At 48.1% G+C, this 20,457-nt stretch overlaps 1 protein-coding gene across 1 annotated transcript in view; it reads left to right on the plus strand.

The window, feature by feature from the left end:
- Window positions 1-20,457, plus strand: part of Ltbp2 (latent transforming growth factor beta binding protein 2) — a 102,899-nt gene that overhangs the window by 57,613 nt on the left and 24,829 nt on the right. The window contains exons 14-22 of the mRNA XM_013013523.1: window positions 5,987-6,061; window positions 9,291-9,413; window positions 12,866-13,030; window positions 13,286-13,489; window positions 14,509-14,528; window positions 15,255-15,285; window positions 16,061-16,174; window positions 17,862-17,990; window positions 18,805-18,933. Coding sequence (XP_012868977.1) covers window positions 5,987-6,061; window positions 9,291-9,413; window positions 12,866-13,030; window positions 13,286-13,489; window positions 14,509-14,528; window positions 15,255-15,285; window positions 16,061-16,174; window positions 17,862-17,990; window positions 18,805-18,933 — 990 coding nt within the window. The remainder of the gene's footprint in view (window positions 1-5,986; window positions 6,062-9,290; window positions 9,414-12,865; window positions 13,031-13,285; window positions 13,490-14,508; window positions 14,529-15,254; window positions 15,286-16,060; window positions 16,175-17,861; window positions 17,991-18,804; window positions 18,934-20,457) is intronic.

Here is a 20,457-nt window from a genome sequence, read left to right on the forward strand (position 1 = left end):
GAGGAGGAGGAGCAGCAGGAGGAGGAGCAGGAGGAGGAGGAAAGAAGAAAGAAAGAAACAACTGCCAGAGGCAAAAGTGAGTAAGTTCATTCCATATGGTTCTAGAGAGGAAAAAAAATAGAAGCATAGATGTTTCTAGTAAACAGCTAGTTTAACTTGAAACAGCTTAAGAGACATGCAAAGTTGCAGGTAGCCAGCAAGAAAATACATTGCGCCTAGAAGTCCTGAGCTCCACATGGCAAGTGGTATATTTGCCAAAACAGTCTTCCCAAAGGAGGTGAGGAAGAGACTGGCCTTTTGAGGATTTGCATACATGTTTGAGGAGTTCCTTGAAACTCAACAGAAAGAATGTTTTCCTTTCTTTGGCTCTTACTCTGGCCCACTAAAAGTATTACAGGAGTACTTCTGTGATGCCAGCACCATGGAGGACTGGAGATCTGAGAATAATGTGGACCCAAGGGGAAACCACAGCAGCACCGTTGTTATCATTAGCAACTGCTTATTTGAGCACTTGGGAGTGCCAGGTACCATGCTAAGTGCTTTCTCATTGCACTGCGTCCTAATGATGTTTCCAGGTATCGGGGCTACCATGTACATCTTACAAAAGAAGGCCCATCTACTTCAAACCCCTGCTTCCAGCCACACTGTGATTTGTAGCTTCTGCTGTATTGGCTTAGACATTTGCTAAATTGTGGGACCCCAGTTTGGGGAACAGCTGTGCTTGGGTGGGGTTCTGGGGAGACACCCAGTCTTAGAGAATTGAAACTGACAAAATTCCCATTGCTGGGCTTAAAAAAACAAAACAAAACAAAAACCCACAAGAAATCCAGTGTCCCTCTGGCTGGGCCAATGTTCTGAAAGCTTCCTCCAAGGGACTTGAAGCCTCCTGGGAATCGTGTCCCAGGCTCAACTAGCTCCCTCCCGCCGCACCCACTCCTCCCAGGGGTGGGTGCACATGACACGTGGCATCTCTGGCCTGGAGGGCTCCAGGAAAGGCCAGGGCTGGTGGAGTGGCTGGGTGGCTCTTGTCTGAGCACAGTTCTGTGCAGAGCCCTCTCCACTTCACTGTTTGTAGTGGTGTTGGCCTTAGTGCTTCGTGGAGGAAATTTCTTTAGGTAGTTATCTTTAAGTGGAATGTCCATGATCACTGATGATGATGGACAGTGGAACCACTGGTGTTTCACAAAGGCAGAAAGTCTGGGTAATGGACATGATGATTATTAGTACAAGGACTAGAGGCATGGCTCAAGTGGTAGAGTGCAAGCCAAACAAGTGCCCTGGGTTCAAATCCCAGTGCTGCCAAGACAAATCTGAGACATGACTGTTGCTACGGTGTGATGACTGTTGTGCTCAAATGTTTACATGCTTGTTTAGTGTTCACAATAACCCTAAGCCACTGAGTAAGGACTTACCTCCATTTTACTAAAAAGAAAACCCAGACTCAGAGAGGTTGAGTAACTTGCTCAAATCCATCCAGCTGTGCAGGGTAGCAGATCAGCATGCTATCCTTTGGCCTGTTGCTGGAAGAAAGAAGGATGAGAGAAGGAAAAAGAAAGGAGAAGGGAAAGAAGGGATGGAAAAGGAAAGAAGGAGAGAATGGAGAAAAGGAGAAAGAAAGAGGGAAAAGGAAGGAAGAAAAGAAGTGAGGGAGAAGAAGGAGGGAAGGAAGGAAGAAAGGAAGGAAGGAAGGAAGGAAGGAAGGAAGGAAGGAAGAACACAAGGGTATCTACTGGGATTGTACCAGACATTGTGCTAGATTCAGTCTAACATTCTTGCAGGGAGAGGAGCAAGGGTTGCACAAATTTAATTCAACAACCATACAAATTGAGTTTCTGTCCCCACTTTTACAGATGAAAAACTTCAGGCTAAAAGAGGGTAAAAACAGGGCTGGGAAGGTGGCCCAGTGGTAGAGCGCTTGCCTTGCATGCCTGAGGTCCTGGGTTCGATTCCTCGGCACCACATAAGCAAAAAGAAAAAAAAAGCCAGAAGTGGCGCTGGGGCTCAAGTGGTAGAGCGCTAGCCTTGAGCTGAACAGCTGAGGGACAGCGCCCAGGCCCAGAGTTCAGGCCCCACGACCAGACCCCCCAAAAAAAGAGGGTAAAACATGGGTCCCCAGTCACAGTACCAGTCTGAGTAGAGTCAGGAATTCGATATGGGTCTGGCTGCCCCAGCTTACCCAACCTTGTACTAAGCAAGTAGAAATTTCTCTCCAGCATACCTGCCTGAGCTTAACAAGTTAAGAGGCCCAGGCTCCATCCTGCTCACATGCCTCTGTGGCACCAAGTTCAGCCTCATCAACCATGTGAGTCTGTTCCCTGGTGGAGGGGAAAGGACCCTACACATCCCCCTGCTGTGGACACCTGTCATCACAGGCTGGAATTGGCAAGCTGTAAACAGCCCTGTGGCCAAACACATGTCTTCACCATCTCCTCCTAGCTCTGCCCATGGAATCGGAGCCAAAACTGTCTTCCGTAATTAGTTTGCCTTTGCTGGGGCCTCCTTGGGGGTCCCAGCAGCCGAAGGGAGGTTTTAGCAGGATTGAGCTGACTGCAGCCAGAGGCTTTCTCTACCTTTCTGCAAGCAACAGGGATGCAACAGAGGGGGACAGAGACCGAACTCAGGAACCAGAAGAGCTGAGATCAAGGTCCAAAGTCACATGGCCCCATTTTCTTACCAGAAAAGTTACTCATGCCTGCCCTACCTGCTGCATCAAGGTATCTTGTGGTCAGATGCCCTGGAGTTCAAGTTGATCCAAATTGGGTCCCTGGTAGTCCTTGCTTTGGCTTTGTAGGAACTCAGAGTACTAACTATAAGGACAACTACTTAAAGATAATAATTTTTGGAAAGTACCTCCCCCCCCAAGAAAAAAAGTTCACCAAGTGTTGCCTTGAAGAATGCATGAGAACCACTGCTTAATCCTTTTATCTCCAGATATTTGATGGTACATTCTCTCCACTCTCCTCTGAACCCTTGTTACAACCTTGGTCTGGTGTGGGGCCTGGAGAATTAGAGAATGGCTTTTCACAGTGTCCTTTGTCAAATCTGCAGGACTAGACAGAGTTCCTTAGCTACAGTGAGGACACTTGTCAAGCATCCAGTAAGTTCTTCTGACCTTCTTCTGAGTATTCAAGATGATTATCTAGGAAAGGAAATGACCAGAGAAGGTGGACTTGTTGGGAGCACACAGGAGAGGCCTTCCCTCCCCTGCCCCGCCCCCATCGCTGTGAACTGCCTGTCTCCCTGGCTGTTCATTCTTACCCAGGCCACATGGCTGTCTAAACTTCTCCTTTTCACCTAAGGAGATGGAGGCTGGTTTTTCTGGACTGGATGCTGAACTTCAGTCTCACAGATGCTGGGAACTAGCCCCTATAGACTGTCTGGGGAGGTGTGAGGAAGGGTGGGGAGAACTCTAGGATGAGGGTTTGGGGTGAGGGTTATTAGCAAAGTTGGGAGACAGTGGCTTGGCAGTTATTTCCTCTGGAAGCCTGCCTTCATTAAGTACTGATTGACCATACAGTACTTTGTCTCCAACCCAGTGAGAGTGCAGAGCCCCTTCACCAAGGGAGAAAATCTTTGTATTAGAAAGAGCACATTTCCAGCCTAGTGAACACCGCAGGCTCCTCTCAGCTCACTATGTCAGGTTCTCAGGGATTTCTGCAAGTGCCAGCAGCTGGTTTCCCTCTTGCCCCCAGCCACCTGTCTGCCACTCCTTTTGTGATCACTGAGGAAGGAAAGACATTTCCTAACTTCCACTCCCTCTTGACATCTGGACAGCAATGCTGCATTGGCCTTCAGGCTCATCCATATTCTCCTGACACGTCTCTTTACCTCTGTTTGAGACTCTTTCCCTCCCTCCCTCCCTCCCTCCCCCCCTCCCTCCCTCTCTCTCTCTCTCTCTCTCTCTCTCTCCTTTCTCTCTTTCTCTCCCTGAAAAGACATGGCCTTTGTGCCTTCTCTCATCTTCCACTCTGCCTTACAGAGTGATTGTTGTGAGAAACATCGAAAAACAAAGGACACAGTGTCCTTGCAACAGCAGCATCACGAGGATGTTACTCCTCAGCCCCCTGGCGATTGTCTTGCATTATTCTTCATAATGTCCCTGGGCTGCATCTAATCAGCCTGTTTCTGAGTTTCTCCAAACAATGTCTTTTTTTTTTCTTCTCTCCTCTCTGTCCTCAGCTCATACTGCCAGGCCGCGTGCCAGGGACACGCATGTTTCCCAGCCTCATTCCCATCTTCCCTCTCAGTCCCAGTACAGTCTCAGTCCACATTTATCTCCACGAGACTGGCCTGCTAAGGCATGTCCCACGGTAAGTATGCAAATCCAGAGAAAAACAGGCCACAGCAAGAAAAAAAACACTGACACTTCAAAACCAGGAATGGGGCTGGGAAGGTGGCTCAGTAGTAGAGCACTTGCCTTGCATGCTGGAAGCCCTGGGTTCGATTCCTCAGCACCACATAAGCAGAAAAAAAAAGCTGGAAGTGGCGCTGTGGCTCAAGTGGTAGAGTGCTCGCCTTGAGCTGAAGAGCTGAGGGACAGCACCTAGGCCCAGAGTTCAGGCCCCACGACCGGACCCCCCCCCCAAAAAAAGAAACAAAACCAGGAATGGTGGTTCATGCCTGCAATCCCAGTACTCAAGAGTCTCAGGCAGGAGGAGCAAAAGCTTGAGGTATCTTGGGTTATAGAGCAAGACCAAATAAACTAAACTTTCAAATAATATTTTTAATATTAAAGAAAATCTTTAGACTTTACTAGGATATGTCCTCACTTGGTCTGTCTGTGTGCCAGACTAGCACACATCTGGTTTGGCATGTGGTATGTCCTCAGGTAAAGGAGGTTGCCAGGAGACTATGGTATAACCCCTTATCTTTGTCTATGTCCACATAATGTAGAGTATAGTGCTTCATTTATAGGACTTTTATAATGTATAGTTTACTGATCCAAGCCTTGCAAAGTTATGTGACTAGAAAATTCCCGTAGAGAAACAGTGGGTTCAAAATATACCAATGGCATAAGTGCAAGTAATCATAAAAGTATATTGCTGATATTTCTCATGATGACATGCCTTGAACATGTGATTAGTCAGATTACGAGGTTAAAATTACATATGACCCAAAAGGATCAAAAAGACTATAATATATAGATTTATATCTGCTATGATTAATAATAAATCATGCCTTGGGTTTATAATGTGCCTGATGAGAGCATCTATTGATGAATAATTGTGAGCTGGGTACAGGTGGTTTACACCTATAATCCTAGCTACTCAAGAGCTGAGATCTGAGTATCATAGTTCAAAGTCAGCCCAGGCAGGAAAGCCTATGAGATTCTTATCTCTAACTATCCACCAAAAAGCTGGGTGGAGCTGTGGCTCAAGTGGTAGAGGGTTAGCCCTGAGCAAAACAGCTCAGGGACAGTGCCCAGACCCCACGTTCAGTCCCAGGACTGTCATAAATTTTTAAAAAGCTACAAGGATTACAGACACACGTATAGTTTGCATTAATATGATGGCATTTTCACTTAAAATCTACTCTCGGTGATTTTCAAGTACAGAATACATTGTTATTAATTACAGTCACCATGTTGTATAACCATGTTGAACGTATTCTTCCTATCTACCTGAGGTTTGTATCCTTTTACCAACAACTGCACAAACTACTCCTACCTCACCTCAGCCCCTGGTACCCTGTGGTCCACTATTTTTGCCTCTGTGGACTTACCTTTTGTAGATTCCATGTAGAAGTAGGATCATGTTGTATCTTCCTGCGTCTGGCCTATTTCTCCCAATATCACTATTCATATAATCAAGGTGGACCAGAAGAAGCCTGGCTAGAGTCAGGTAGAATAGCTGTCTAGGGTGATGGTTGGGGGGGTCCCATGGCTGTTGAGTGGACTAGATCTCCAGACTGCACCCACTTCCCAGCATGGGTGACAGAGGAACCCAAGGGCCCTCCAGTGATACCTATCTGTGTCTTTACTCCTTAGCCTCCCCAGTAATTGAAAATGGCCAGCTGGAGTGTCCCCAAGGGTACAAGAGACTGAACCTCACTCACTGCCAAGGTAAGCACAATCCAGACCAGGCCTGAAGTAGGGGCGGGAAATAATGAGGCCTATTGACACAGAAGCAACACCATTCATTCTTATATAAGAAAAGCACTGTGGCTGCCTAGGTGGCCTCCGCTGGACATCTCTAAACCCCACCTTGGAGAAAAGTTACTGGCTTCTTGTTCCAGAGGTTGGAGGACATTGGAAACTTGCTTGAGAGTACAAAAGAGAAAGCCAAGGCAATTGAGGCTCCCCCCCCCCCGCACCATCTCCACCCCACACACACTCAGAATTTGGCCAGGTATCCTGGGGGCTATGTGAAATGCCTGAAGGTGCCATTCCTCTCCCACACATCTATTCACCTACTGGCTTTCCTGGAACAGAAGAGATTTCTGCTAGGTCAGCCTGAGCTGGTAGAAACCTCTGGGCTTGTTGCAACAGAATATCTTTAGCTGCTCAGGCCTCCCTCCCACCAGCCTCAGCCCGTATACAGGAAGGGCAAGAAGGGACAGGAGGTATACAGGAGGTATACAGAGCAGGACAATGAATCTTGGTCCTTCTCTGGCCTTGCTGGCCTGGTTGAGGGCTCTGTAGGCCAGCTGAGTTGAGCCCACCACTAAGGAGGGCTGAATGGTTGTGGCTTTGTCACTACTAGGGGCTCAGAAGGGGTAAAGAGCGGAACCTGGTTGGCCAATGGGTCAGAAGTCTTTACTGAGGGGCAGTGTCTTCCCCTGAGCTGGTTCCCTGCCCTGCTGGTGAGGAGGGAGGGCTGTAATGTGGCCAAAGGACTTCTGTCCCTGAGAGTCTCCTGAAACCGGAAACATTAGCAAGAAGCTCTCATGCTCTCTCTCTCTGTCTCTCTGTCTCTTGTCTCTTGATCTCTGTCTCTGTCTCTATGTCACTGTCTCTATCTCTCTATCACTCTGTCTCTCTGTCTCTGTCTCTGTCTCTCTCTCTCTCTCTCTTTCGCTCTCTCATCAGTTGTGAGGCATAAAGTCAGGGCCTGGTTGCTATCCCTAAGCTTTTCTGCTCAAGGCTAGTGCTCTACCACTTTGAGCCACAGCTCCACTTCTAGTTGTTTTTTTTTTTTTCTGGTAGTTAATTGGAGATGAGTCTCATGGGCTTTCCTGCCTGAGCTAGCTTCAAACTGAAATCCTCAGATCTCAGCCTCCTGAGTGTCTAACTTTGAACTTCTCTTTTGAGAGTTTCAACAACCAAACAGATACTTGTCTGTAAGACTCACCTTGAGTAAAGCTCCATGGGAGACCAGGGCATTGCCCCAGATTACACTAAGGTGCTTTCCCCCTCAAAAGTTTATTTTATAGTGAGGAGGCTGATGGAAGTTGGGTGGCTACTGTCGACCTTTGGGAACACCAGTCTGCAGAAGAGATTTCTAGTTTACCAGACCAAGGGCAAGGCAAGGCAAGGCAGCCTCTCTTGGGGTCATGCACCTTAGGGAAGTATACTAAGGACCTAGGGAAGAGTGAGTATGGGAAGAACTCTCTGTTACTGCCCTTGTTAGCATATCAGGGCTGTTCATGTCTGCCTTGTCCCAGTCTTCTTCTCCTGGCAGGTTTTTCCATCTGGACCATTAAGGCCATTCTCAGGATCTAAATGAACTTCCTCCTCTGCCTCCACAGAGCCTCTGGGATACAGGATACCAAGCCACACCCCAGAAGGACCCACCTCTGAAACCTTCCCATTCCCATATGGTGACTGTGGTCTGTGGTCTCCATGTCTGGGAAGGGGCTTGCTGCCTCTGTAACCACATATACCATCCCTCCTTTCTCTACAGACTTCCTTCCTGTTTTCACAGAGTTGGGGAATAGAGAGTTATGTCTACTATGCTAAGAATTAAGTACACAGTGATGTGAAAGGCACAGTCTTCCCTATGTAACCTAAATGGTTATACTACGAGAGATGGTTTTTGATGAGTGTTATGGGATCTCTTGGTAGAACGCAACCCAGGCTGGGAAAATCAGGTTCTCCTTCCTGGAGAGGTTATACCCAAGTCAAGTCTTTAAAACTGAACACAAGTTGGCTAGCTGAAGAGGTTCAGACCTTCTATGTAGAAGAATAAGCAAAGGAACAATTTGGGCAACCCCCCCAGATATGCCAGTGTTTACCTTAGGCTCTGGGAAGGGCCTTAGATATCATGTTACGGTTTAGGAGTTTATGGTAGAACTATCACTCTGGCCAAACTCTAGAGGCATTTCCCAGGCACCTCTGTCCTGATAGGCATCCTACTAAGGAATAATTCCCCTTGGTGCCCAAACTGAATCATTTTTTAGCCCCTTATCCTATGTGGGTTTCCCTGAAGCTGTAGGTGAGCAGGTAACTCTGAGACAATGGGCTTCCTGAACTACCTCCTGGCCCTGGAGGTGATGCCTCCACAAACCTTCCCTATTCAGCACGCATGCTACCAACACAGCCAGCCAAGATGCTCCCCAATTCTTGGAGCTTGGCGTTGTGAGGCTGGGGGCTTGGTTCTTGTTCTTGGCAGCATGAGAAGGTTTAAACATCAAGATCAAAGCTAATGTGTGTCCTTGTCCAAGGAAGGGCCTGAGCCTCCACTGGTTTCAGAAGGTATACAGACTACCTAAGGACCTACATAGATACCGTCCTAGTCCCCTGCCTCTGCCCACCCTTACTGGTCCTGTCCCTCAGTACCTCTCCTGCTTCCACCTACCTGCTGACATGCTCTTCAGGGTCTTGGGCCCTGCAGAAGTGCTCAGAGACCTCTCAAGAAAGTCAATTTGCCTATTCACCGTCATCCAACCTAGACAGTCCCTCTTGCCTATTTCCTCTGTTTATACCCTACTTGTCAGACTCACAAGAGCTGAGTGACTGGGCAAGTTACTCCTATAAACTGAGAACACATCGACCTACGTGATCACACTCTTTTGTGAGAACTAATGGGGTCTCGTACATTAATATCTAGTATATTATGCAGCACAGAATAGGCATCCCTAAAATGTTAGCTCTTCACATTAAGATCATCATTAGTGCTGATTACTGAACTAAATACTTTGCAATTTTTCTTCCTAACAACATTGTCCACTAATTACTTATTATCCTCACAGATGAGAAAACTGAGTCACAGCTCAATAGACCACATTTAATAGATAGCAGCTCTCTTTTTCTTGTTTTATTTGGAGAAAGCATTCAAAGGTCTCTGCGCAGACCCTCCCCACCATTGGACCTTGATGGGGAAGATACTTGGTCATCTTGTCCACCTTTACAGATATCAATGAATGCTTGACCCTGGGCCTGTGCAAGGACTCAGAATGCATAAACACCAGGGGCAGCTACCTGTGCACGTGCAGACCTGGCCTCATGCTGGACCCATCTCGAAGCCGCTGTGTCTGTGAGTACTGGGCAGGCGGGGGGATGGGGGGAGGGGAGGGACAGAGGCGGTGGCATCCTCCAGGGATAGGGGCTCCTTCTAGGCATGCAGGCTAGCTCCAGAGTAGTAAAGTTCCCCAGGCCTCAGCTCCCCATGACTCAGGTTTATGTTTGCTACTCATTTTGGATTTGGGCCAATGTACTAATCTGCACATCTGCCTGGGAAGGCCTCACTTTCCACTCTTCATTTCTTTTCAGGGACATCGTGGCAGTTTGAGATTCAGGTTTCCTACTTCTAGTATTTTTCTTTCTGGTCCTCTGTGTCTCCTTTGCTGCCCCATCAACCCTGGGAAGCATGTATTGCTTCTGCTATGGGGTGTGGCTAAGTCTTAGCTCCTGAGCTTAGCAGCCTGGTCATATGACTACTTAAGTGTCCTTTCTTAAATGTCTATCCAAAGATCAGTGGTGTCACTGCTCCATCCCAGGACCTTCCATACGCTCAGGATCTTTTCCAAATGTGTTTCCTCATTTACAAATACATACTTGTCACAACTTGTGAGCCTCAGTAATGTGAATGTGTGTGTGCATGCTTGTGTACCCCAGCAACTGTTTCCAGTGACCTCTGTGGTTTCCAGCCGAAAGAAACCCAGGCTGGCAGTCCCCCCAAACAGCAGAACTGACAACACAGCCCAGATGGGGCTTTGCTTAGACAGGAAGGCCTGACCAGAACTGAATAAATCCAGTTCTAACTGGCTTCAGGGACCAGGTCTCCTCCAGCTCAGAAGAGCTCCCTGTGGCTAGCCAAGTCCTGAGTTTGCAAACTGCCTAACACTGGCTTGGGGAAGGCCAGGGGGAGGAACAAGACTCTGGTGCCACCCAGAGGAAGTACTGATAGAAAGGGAAGCTGGATCTGGTGTGTCCAGGGAGAAGAGACAGAGAGATCCTTACTAAGAGCCACCAATAGTGAAGGATCCAGGAGGAGGGAATTTATCAGTTTATCATATGATCTAACTGATGATATGTGTGTGTGTATGTGCTATCTTTATATATATTGAAATATATAGATATGTAGATATTTGACTAGTCAGGCACTAGTGGTTCTGGTGGCACTAGTGCACCTATAGTCCTAGCTACTCAGGAGTCTGAAATCTGAGGATCCTGGTCAGAAGCCAACCTGGGCAGAAAAATCTGAGGTATTCTTATCTCCAATTAACCAACAAAACACTGGAAGCAGATGTGTGGCTCAAGGGGTAGAGTGCAAGTCTTGAAAAGAAAAAAAAAAGCTAAGCAAGAGCCCAAGGTTTTAAGTTCAAGCCTTAGTACTGACAAAAAAAGAAGGGGGAGAAGAAGGAGGGGGAAAAGGGGAAAAGAGGGGGGAGGAGGGAAAAAGAGAAGGAAAAGGAAGAGGAGGTGAAGGAGGAGGAGCATGAGGAGGATGTACGTATTTTGTGTCAGTGAGAATTGTCATCAAGGCTCTGATGGACATATAACTCTTCCTTCTCTTCAGGGTCAGATAAGATTCCTTTATCAGGCAGATGTGCTTAACAAACACTTAGCTCCTCTATTAGGCCCAGCAGAGATGGCTCTGGTTGATTTTTATTTGCTGTCTCTCCTCAGCATTGCTCCATTCAGCCTTTCCCAAAGATTCATTTTGCTATAGGTGGGAATAGGCAGGTGTTCCTAAGCATTGCCCTGTCTCCCTACCACCTGATCATGACTAGGAGAGCCATCTATGAAGCTGGTCCAGCTTTCTGAAAGTCCAGCTTGGGTTATCTCAACAGAGATTATACCTGCTCTCTTATTTCCTAGTTATACAGATCACTTATTCTCATCTGCTTAAGGCAGTTTGAGTTGGGTTTCTGTCACTTGCAATCCAAACACTTCTGACAGTAAGCCTTCTTCACAGTGTCATGAAAATGAAATACAGCAAGGTGTGTAAGAGCCCTGTCAAAGCTCACATGCTATCCCCAGGTAACTTACCAGCATTCCCTGAGCCCCAGATCTTCAGGTGCATCTCTGTCTCTAGCAATCACTTTCCTTGGGATACTAGAGGTATGACCTCTGTTATATCCAGGCACTCTCAACATGCTTGGAGTCTCTTGCTGTGTCAATTTACACCAGATTTTGGATGCCAGGCAGGCAGGCAGGCAGAAATACAAGTGTTTACCATGGCATGTTATTGCCATCATTACTTTATACCTAAAGAAATCAAGGCCTAGGAAGTCAGGTAGATCAAGGTAGTTTGAACTTGCTAAGTCCTAGTCCTGGTTCTGACCAAGAATCTCCAGCATCATTAATTCCTCAGCTTTGATTATTGTCTTCTTAATCCCATTCCTTGTCCACTGATAGTCTAGTTTCTCTCTAAGAATTTCAGTCTTTTCCAACCTGTTATAGCCTTCTTATTAGAGATAATATTCCAAAAAGCTGTTCTTTAATTTTATCATCAGAGTACAAAAAAGAGAACAATAGTGGTGGTATTGTTATGCCCTAAGCCCAGCATAGCTTAAACTCACTGGTACCCATAGGATTCCCATTCATGGATTTAATGGATTTTTCCTTCAATGTTGAGATCTTGAGTCTTGAGTACTCTAGGCAAACATTCTATCCATGAGCCACAATCCTAATCCTAAATTCAGTGTTTGCCTGATCCATTGACTTAATCATCCATCCATTGGCTCAACACATACTACTGAGTGTCCACATGCTCCAGACACAGTGAGTGGAGACAGAGTCCCTATCCTCATGACTCCCCATTAAGTCTTTCACTTCATCTCATCTTCCTAGTGAGGTTGCCCGTGACCCCCAAACCACACTATTCCCCACTAAAGCACACACATAGTCTTCAGTGAGCACTTTAACCACAGCACCTAGAGACAGATATCTCTAATCCCACATTTTTTTCTCAGGTTCTCTACCCAAGGAGTAGAGATCTGAGTGTCTCCTCCCTACTCAGCCATTCCTCCTACTGTTCTTTTTATTTACAGAGTCATATTATGTAGCGGAGGCTAGCCTAGATCTTTGATCTTCTTGTTTTAGCTTTCTGAATGTTGGAATTACAGGCATGTGCTGCCATGCCTGACTTTTTCTCCTAAACTTCTTTTTTTTTGGCGGGGGGTCCGGTCGTGGGCCTGAACTCTGGGCCTGGACACTGTCCCTCAGCTCTTCAGCTCAAGGCTAGCGCTCTACCACTGGAGCCAAAGTGCCACTTCCAGCTTTTTTCTTTTTGCTTATGTGGTGCTGAGGAATCGAACGCAGGGCCTCAGGCATGCAAGGCAAGCGCTCTACCACTGAGCCACCTTCCCAGCCCCTCTCCTAAACTTCTTGTTCTTGTAAGTGTTTTTTAAGCCCCAAATTTCTAGACTGAAAGGCTAGTCTGAGTGCATGTAACAGCCACACCTCCATTCACGGACCCCTGACTGCACTTTCCCTTCTTGTTGGTCTACTGCTCATTTCCACATATCTTATCTTTTGCAGCTGACAAAGCTGTCTCCATGCATCAGGGACTATGCTACCGGTCACTGGGGCCTGGCACCTGTACTCTGCCTTTGGCCCACCGAATCACTAAGCAGATATGTTGCTGCAGTCGTGTGGGCAAAGCCTGGGGCAGCAAGTGTGAGAAATGCCCCCCACCTGGCACAGGTACCCCCCCTACTCCCTTCTTAGCTCTGGCCATCAAGATACTTCCTCAAAACTAATGCCATTTCCCCAGCCTTGGTTGGATCTCCCTCAAGCCAGAAGACAAAGTCTTCCTTCCCTGTTCTAGTCTATATCCTAACCTGATGCTCCCTCCCTCCTTGCCACAATTGTCCTCACCCTAGAAGGAAGGAATGGGGGGACCTGGTTTCCTGCAGAAATGGCATTGCTCAGCTTGTCCTCTGGCTGTTGACTTTACAGAGGCCTTCAGAGAGATCTGCCCTGCTGGGCATGGCTACACCTACTCAAGCTCAGACATCCGCCTGTCCATGAGGAAAGCTGAGGAGGAGGAACTGGCCAGACCCTCCCGGGAGCACACACAGAAGAGCAGTGGGCCTCTGCCCAGCCCAGCTGAGAGGCAGCCACTCCGGGAAGCCATGGACACCTGGCTTGAGGCTGACAAAGGTATCTCAACTGGGAGAGATAGCTGAAAGACTCTCCTTTCCCTTAAGGTTGTAGTACCTCAGAGATACTCACTGTGTATCCTGAGTTCCTTGGGTTCCCTCTCTGCAGCATAGGAAAGGGAGCTTGGAGCAGCAACACCCAGCCCTGGAAACCCCTGTCATGATTTGACATGACAAGAATATCTCTCTCTCTTTCCCTCTCCTATATGGAATCAGGAGGTATCCACATCCCAAGGGTTGCTTGAGGAGTTGAGAGAGGTTAGCTGTACCTCTACCCAGAGGATCAGAACTCTCCATCCCTAGCCAGACCTGCAGCTTCTAGGGCTGATGCTCGCTGTAAGGCCTGTAGAGCTGGATCCTGGGAATCTGTAAGCTTTTGGTTCTCTTCCCTGGCCCTAAGATCAAGGCAATCACTCCAGTCCAGCTACCTTAGATCCTGGACGTGTGGGCCAGAAAGAGCTTGTGTTTGAGCCCCCTGGCAGGTACTCTGGAAAACTGAAGTCATATCCAGGTCACCAAGTGCAGGAGGCCAGAAACAACTTAGGACCAGACAAAAAAGGTGATCACTACTGGAATCTGGGTCAGAGCAGTGAGGACAGAATCCCAGTTGTCATGATTGCTGGACACTGGCCAAACCAAGGCCAATTTCTTTCTTAACACTGTCCCCTGACCCATGATCCAGGGCAGGGGCTGTGACCCAAGTGGCTGAGGGGTGTGAGGGAAGGAGGTAGCTGTGCAGGGAGATGTGCTATAGGCCCAGTAGGATAGAGTGTCCCAAAGTGGGGCATTCTTGTCACTGGAGACCTTGAAGGAAAGCAGTGAGCAAAGTTGAGTTATTTTCAGTCCCTCTAGCTCAGGTCTTCTGGGGGGGGGGGCTAGTCCTAATAACATGATAACAGGCAAAGACAGAAAGAGCTGTCTGATGCTCACCCTGTTGGGAATGAGACTGTGAAGCAGTGGAGGGCAAACTACTGCCTCTCTGACTCAAGCTCATGCTCTCCCCATTCATTCTCTTCCCAGGTGACTCTCAGGCTGGCGAGGTGAGTGAGTTCAGGAAGCTGGGAAAAGGTAACGAGGGCCCCAGGATGGAGTGTATGTTGGATTTTACTTGGAGAGATGATAAAGAAGAAAAGATTGTTTGATCCAAGACCTCATTTGACCCTTAATGAACTGAGAACAATAGCCCCGATTAAGGGAAACTACTGGGATAGCTTCCTCCCATCAGAACAATAAGGTTCTTCAGGAAAGAGAGACTGAGCCATTAGTCCAGACTGTCACTCAAACTCGAATGCTATGCATGAAGCCTAGAGCTGGTTCCAGTTCATTTTGGATCTAACACGTTCTGAGCTTGTTTAACAAGTGCCTCGAGATTTCCTTCTCTCCGTGGCTCATGGCACAGCTATGAATAGGCTCAAATGATTTCACTGAGGAAGGGACATCTGTCTCGTCTACAGCTGTGATGAGAGACATTGGGTGTGATATTCCAACTTCAGTACACTAGCCCTGTGGCTCCGGGTGCTCTAGTTAGCATCTGGAGCGTCTGTCACTCTGTGGCAAGGGGCACACAGCCCACATGTACCTACCATGGAGCCAGCACAGAAAACCATGGTTGTAAGGTGTCTAGCAGGATGCCCAGCATTTAGAACTCATTAATAATACCTGGAATGCATGAAAAGTGGATGAGAGTGGAAGTAGAGTGAATGTGGGGGTGGGGGAAAAGATGTCCTAGGAAGAACCCAAAGTAACCTTCTTCCATTTCTGTTCAGGTAACAACCCACCTACCTTCCTGGGTCCCAGGTGAGTCTCTCTTAGCAGCTCCCAGGGGGGAAAAAGAAGGGAGGAAAGAGAGACCATAGTCTAGTAGCAGAGTTACTTTATGTGAGCTGGTCTGGGGTTCACATCAGAGGCAGTTGTGAATGAGTGGCATGTGAACTCTGTTCTGGGCAGTGAGGTTGGTGAGAGACCCCATGTTCATTAGGAAAATGAACTGAGAACAATAGAACCACTGCACTCTTCTGAATCTCATGGTACTGTGCACATCATCTCAAGAGGAGCCACCGGCGGAAGTAAAGGCTTGGTTAGGTTTTGCGTAGCTGTCTCCTCCAGGGGCATCATCTCACCTCTTGAAAACTGAGCTTGCCTTTCTGATGCCAGGAGTCTGAATCTTAGCATCCTCTACTTGTGGCATGGATGTGGTACCTCCCCTGCTGTCTCCCAAAGGGATAGGATGTTATTTGGGGCAGAGTTCTGTAAACTGGAAGATGTGTTGCACACAGAAAGAAAAATGTGGCAATCAGGAGACCAGGACTATGATGGTACCTCCTGCAAGCTGGGTGGCCTCAGACAAGTGGTCTTTTCTACATACCTTCCCATCTTCTTTCCTATGAGAGGAAGCAGGGGATGCATTCTCTGCCTCTGTGGGGCCAGGTCAAGTTTCAGAAGTGGAAGCATGGAGGGGACCTAGGCATTTCCACTCCCCCCTCATTCTTGGGAGTCTAAACAATGTGGAGGAGAAAAGGCCACTGCCAACCAAGAGGCATGGCCCCACCTGCCCTTCCTCTGCCCCCTGCAGGGGACGCCATCAGAAGACCCACACCACCACTGCCTGGACAGGGGATTTCAGGAACTCAGGAAGAAGAGCAAGTGACCCCCTCCACTGATGTGCTGGTGACTCTGGGTCCCCCAGGTAGCTGCGACAATCTGTGTACCACACTTCTGTACTGAGGGCGGGGGGAGCTGTTCAGAGCCAACTCTAGGTCACAGCTGGGAGTGGAACCCCTTCCTTGCTTCTCCAAGCAGAGTCTTCAGCTGACTCTGTCTAGGCTGTGCGACCCTGGATCATGATGACCCAGGTCTACCTAGTGAACACAGGACCCTGCCTGGAGTGATCATCAAGCCCCGAAAGGGGAAAGGGAATGCTTTGGAGAGGGTGTTTGTTACTCATTGGCCACTAGGAAGCCAGGGGTCTTCCAGGGGAATTTGGGGACCCCTCTTGAGGGATGTAGAATGGAAGCAGAGCTCTTCCAGACTGTTTCCCTGAGTCAGCACAAGCCTGGCAGCGACAGCCTCCTGCCCATGGGAAGGACTATTTTCGGGAAAGAACACGGTTCTCTTACCCAAAGGTTGTTTAAGTGCCTGAGAGTCTATATTCCATTCCCTTTGCTCAAGTACAAGGATGAAGGCTGAGGGCGGGTGTGGGGGCGATCCCTGGCAACCCACCCCACTCTGGAATGTGCTCTCCTCAAAGGCTCATTGTCTGAAGTCTTGGTTCCAGAGAAGCAAAGCTGGCATTGTGGCGTTGTCGCAGCTGCTCCCTGTACATGGCGTGCCCTCCTACCATCCCTCTCTAGGGGCTGCCTGTGCTTTTAGCCAGAGACCCAAGTCACCTTGGGCAGGAGGCAAGGGCGAAGTTCTGGAATTCCTCCAGAAAAGGGAGAAGAAGCCCTGTAGCCTAGTGGAACAATCCAGAGAACAGGAAGTGGGATGGGGTTCTGGCTTTTTCATGGGGTCCCCACTAACCTCTCCAGGGATGTCTGTCCCCTGGCTCAGAGTTAGGCCCTCTGCTTCTCCAGGGAATATCCTTCCCAGCAGACAGGATAGTTGGGTATGAGGGCTCAGGCAGGGAGTGCTGAATCTCTGACAATTAAAAGGGACTGGAGGAAGCCTTCAGCCATGCAAACAGGCTAGCAAAGAAGGTAGTTCATCTTATCAAATACCATGAAGCCCCTCTATGACCAACACAGGCCACCCACTTCCAGCCCATTCTGTTGGAGCTACAGGATTCTCTCAGAATGGTAGGGGCATGCAGGAGAGCCCTGAGTATGTAGGCTCTAGGCTAAGACCTCAGGGTGGACACAGGCTGAAAGCATTATTCCTTTCTTGGTTTGTCCATGCATTCTATTGTTCATTCATGCTTATTGAAAGTGTCAAGTACTTCTTTAGTCAGATAACTTAGTCTCTGCTATTGTACACCCTACTCTCCAGGATCTGTCTCACTGTCTAGGGATGCTAGGCAAGAGTTGCTAGCTAAGCTCTATGGATGAGAGATGTGTCCCCATTGAGAGGAAGAGAAAGGAGGAGGGAGGCAGGAAATATGGGTCACTAGAAGTTATTAGGTTCCCATGAGGAGGATAAACTATCTACTGTGAGCTCCATCCTGAGTCAGGCTCACCACCTCAACAGGTCCCATGGGTATTACAAGAGGCTATGATATCCATGGATATAGGAGGGCCTGACAAAGGTGTAGCCCTCTGTTGGTTTTCTGAAGCCCCTGAATCCCAGCTCCCATTCTCTCTGCACTCTGCTCCACTTCCTTTGTCCCCCTTCTCCCCTACATACTCTAACTTAACCTCTGCTTGATCCCTCTCCCATAGACATTGATAGATGTGCTTCTGGAGCCACCAACATCTGTGGCCCTGGTATCTGTGAGAGCCTCCCAGATGGATACAGATGTGTCTGCAGCCCTGGCTACCAGCTGCACCCCAGCCAGGCCTTCTGCACGGGTATTTATGTGGGCATCCTGGCCTGCTGCATGGGTGGGGTAAGTGGCAGGAGGGGCTGGAAGACTGAGTCAAGAAACCAGGCAGCACCCATATAATTATAACCCTCTGTACGGTATTTTCACAATAAAGAAATATATATATATATATATATATATATATATATATATATATATACTAAAAAAGAAAAGAAAAGAAACCAGGCAGCAGAATGTCCAGGCAGTTCAGAATAGGTGTTGGGAGCATAGTCCCTGGGGACAAAGCTAACTTGACCTCTGGGAGAATATCCAGATGTGAGGCCCATCTGATGAGCTCCAAACTCCGGGAGACTGGGCACCCCTGCTAAAGCCAGGTAGCTCTCCATTCAGAGATCAGCCCACCCCTCTAATTGACCATGTTGTTACCTGCTGAGCAGACCAAGGTTTCTGCCAGGGCCGTTCCTGAAGGGGAGGTGTGGGACCAAAATAAATCATCAAGTGTGAACCTTATTCCTTTCCTGCAATATTTTTGTGCAGAAGAGAAATATCCACTGTGCTCTTGAAGGAAGAATGACATGATCACAAGACCCCTGAGGGAAGAGGACAAGGGGCAGGGAGGAGGAGTTGGTAGTCATCTAGGACCCCTAGTGCCTGAGTGGGTGCCATCTGCCCACTCTGTGGCTTTCATCTTTAGGGCTTTCTTCCTACCTCCTCTGTTCCTTCACCCTTTCTATACCACATAGCAGGATCCCCTAGTACGGGTAGCTTACTGGCAGGTGCCTATTGAAAGAAAGGCATGCTGGCCTCCCTGACCTCTTTTCCTGCCTCCTTCTGGTCAGATGACAATGAGTGTCTGAGGGACCCCTGCACAGGAAGAGGACGCTGTGTCAACAGTGTGGGCTCCTACTCCTGTATCTGCTATCCTGGCTATACACTGGCCACTTCAGGGACCACGCAGGAGTGCCAAGGTAAGCCAAGCCCACCCTGGCCCAGGGGTGGATACATGAGAGTATGTCTTGGCCTAGTCCCACAGAGGAACCAGGTGATCATAGCCCCCAGGCACAATGCTGCAGCGTGGGGAGTATAGAAGCCATAGGAAGAGAAACAGAGTCTGGCCTGGCCCTGGGAGGAAGCTGACCCTACATGGAGACCACAAGGAAGGACAGGAATTAAAAAGGCAACAGTAGGGCTGGGAAGGTGGCTCAGTGGTAGAGTGCTTGTCTTGCATGCATGAGGCCCTGGGTTTGATTCCTCAGCACCACATAAGCAGAAAAAGCTGGAAGTGGTGCTATGGCTCAAGTGGTAGAGCGCTAGCCTTGAGCTGAAGAGCTGAGGGACAGCGCCCAGGCCCAGAGTTCAGGCCCCATGACCAACCAAAAAGAAAAAGGCAACAGTATTTTCAGAAGCCTCAAGGAATTGCAAGTAGAGACAAGAAGAGATTAGAGAACTTTCCCGGTGATGGAGACCAAAAATCATGTCTTCAAACTCTGAGTGACAAGGAACTGTTTTCCTTCCAGGGAAGGAAGATGACCCATAAAGATGTAGAGCTGAGACTCCTGGATGAGAGCTCAGATCCCCAGCTGCTTTATAGACATTCACAGGCTTAAAACTTCTCTTAGAATGTTAGCCCCCTGCTGAGAACCTTTGATAAACATGCATCTAACTCACAGAGCATTTCTCATACATTTTTTATGAATGAATTCACAAGGAAAGTAAAGAGTGCCTTCAGATCAGTGCCCTATGACTCATAAGCAGTTGAAAAACCTTTACCTTGAAAATGGCTGTTCTTGGAGCTCATGTTGCTGGCTCTGACTAGGGCAGCCTTGCAGTCATCACAGACATGCCCCTCCAAGAGTGGCCAGCAGAGCTGTGTATCCTATCAGGTTCAGGGTCCTATCACTAAAGATCTGGTTTGCAGAATTCAGAGCTATCCTATCATTTGATTATGAGAAGAAGCGAGGTAGAAGAGACAATGCACCCTATGTAATGGGAGAGTACAAGACTGTGCATATTGTTTAGTTAGCACTCGAGCATGGAGAATCTAGGTGCTAAGTACTGTGCTAATGATCTCCAAGGATTCTGGGATGGATGAGTGTGGTGGGACAGATGGGATGCTGTGGAGTGCAGATAAGAAAGCCACTGGCTGTCTCTGAAGGAAGGAATTTGGGAAGGTTTTCTTGAGGGGCTACTTGAGCTGGAGTAGAATAATAGGTGCCATCTAATGAGTACTTTTCATGTCCCTCACTGTCCTAAGCACTTTATTTGTGTCAGTACTACAGTTTAAACTGGGGACCTCTTGTTATCCTTTATTTTTTTCCTGCCCAAAGCTGGCACTTTTACCATTTGAACCACACTTCTACTTCTGGATTTTTGATGGTTAATTGGAGCTAATAGTTTCACAGACTTTTCAGCCTGGGCTGGCTTTGATCTGGTATCCTGTGATCTCAAACTCTGAGTAGGTAGGATTTACAGATGTGAGGCACCAATACCTA

Source organism: Dipodomys ordii, unplaced genomic scaffold (assembly GCF_000151885.1).
Source record: "Dipodomys ordii isolate 6190 unplaced genomic scaffold, Dord_2.0 Scaffold2, whole genome shotgun sequence".
NCBI classification, from domain to species: Eukaryota; Metazoa; Chordata; class Mammalia; order Rodentia; family Heteromyidae; genus Dipodomys; species Dipodomys ordii.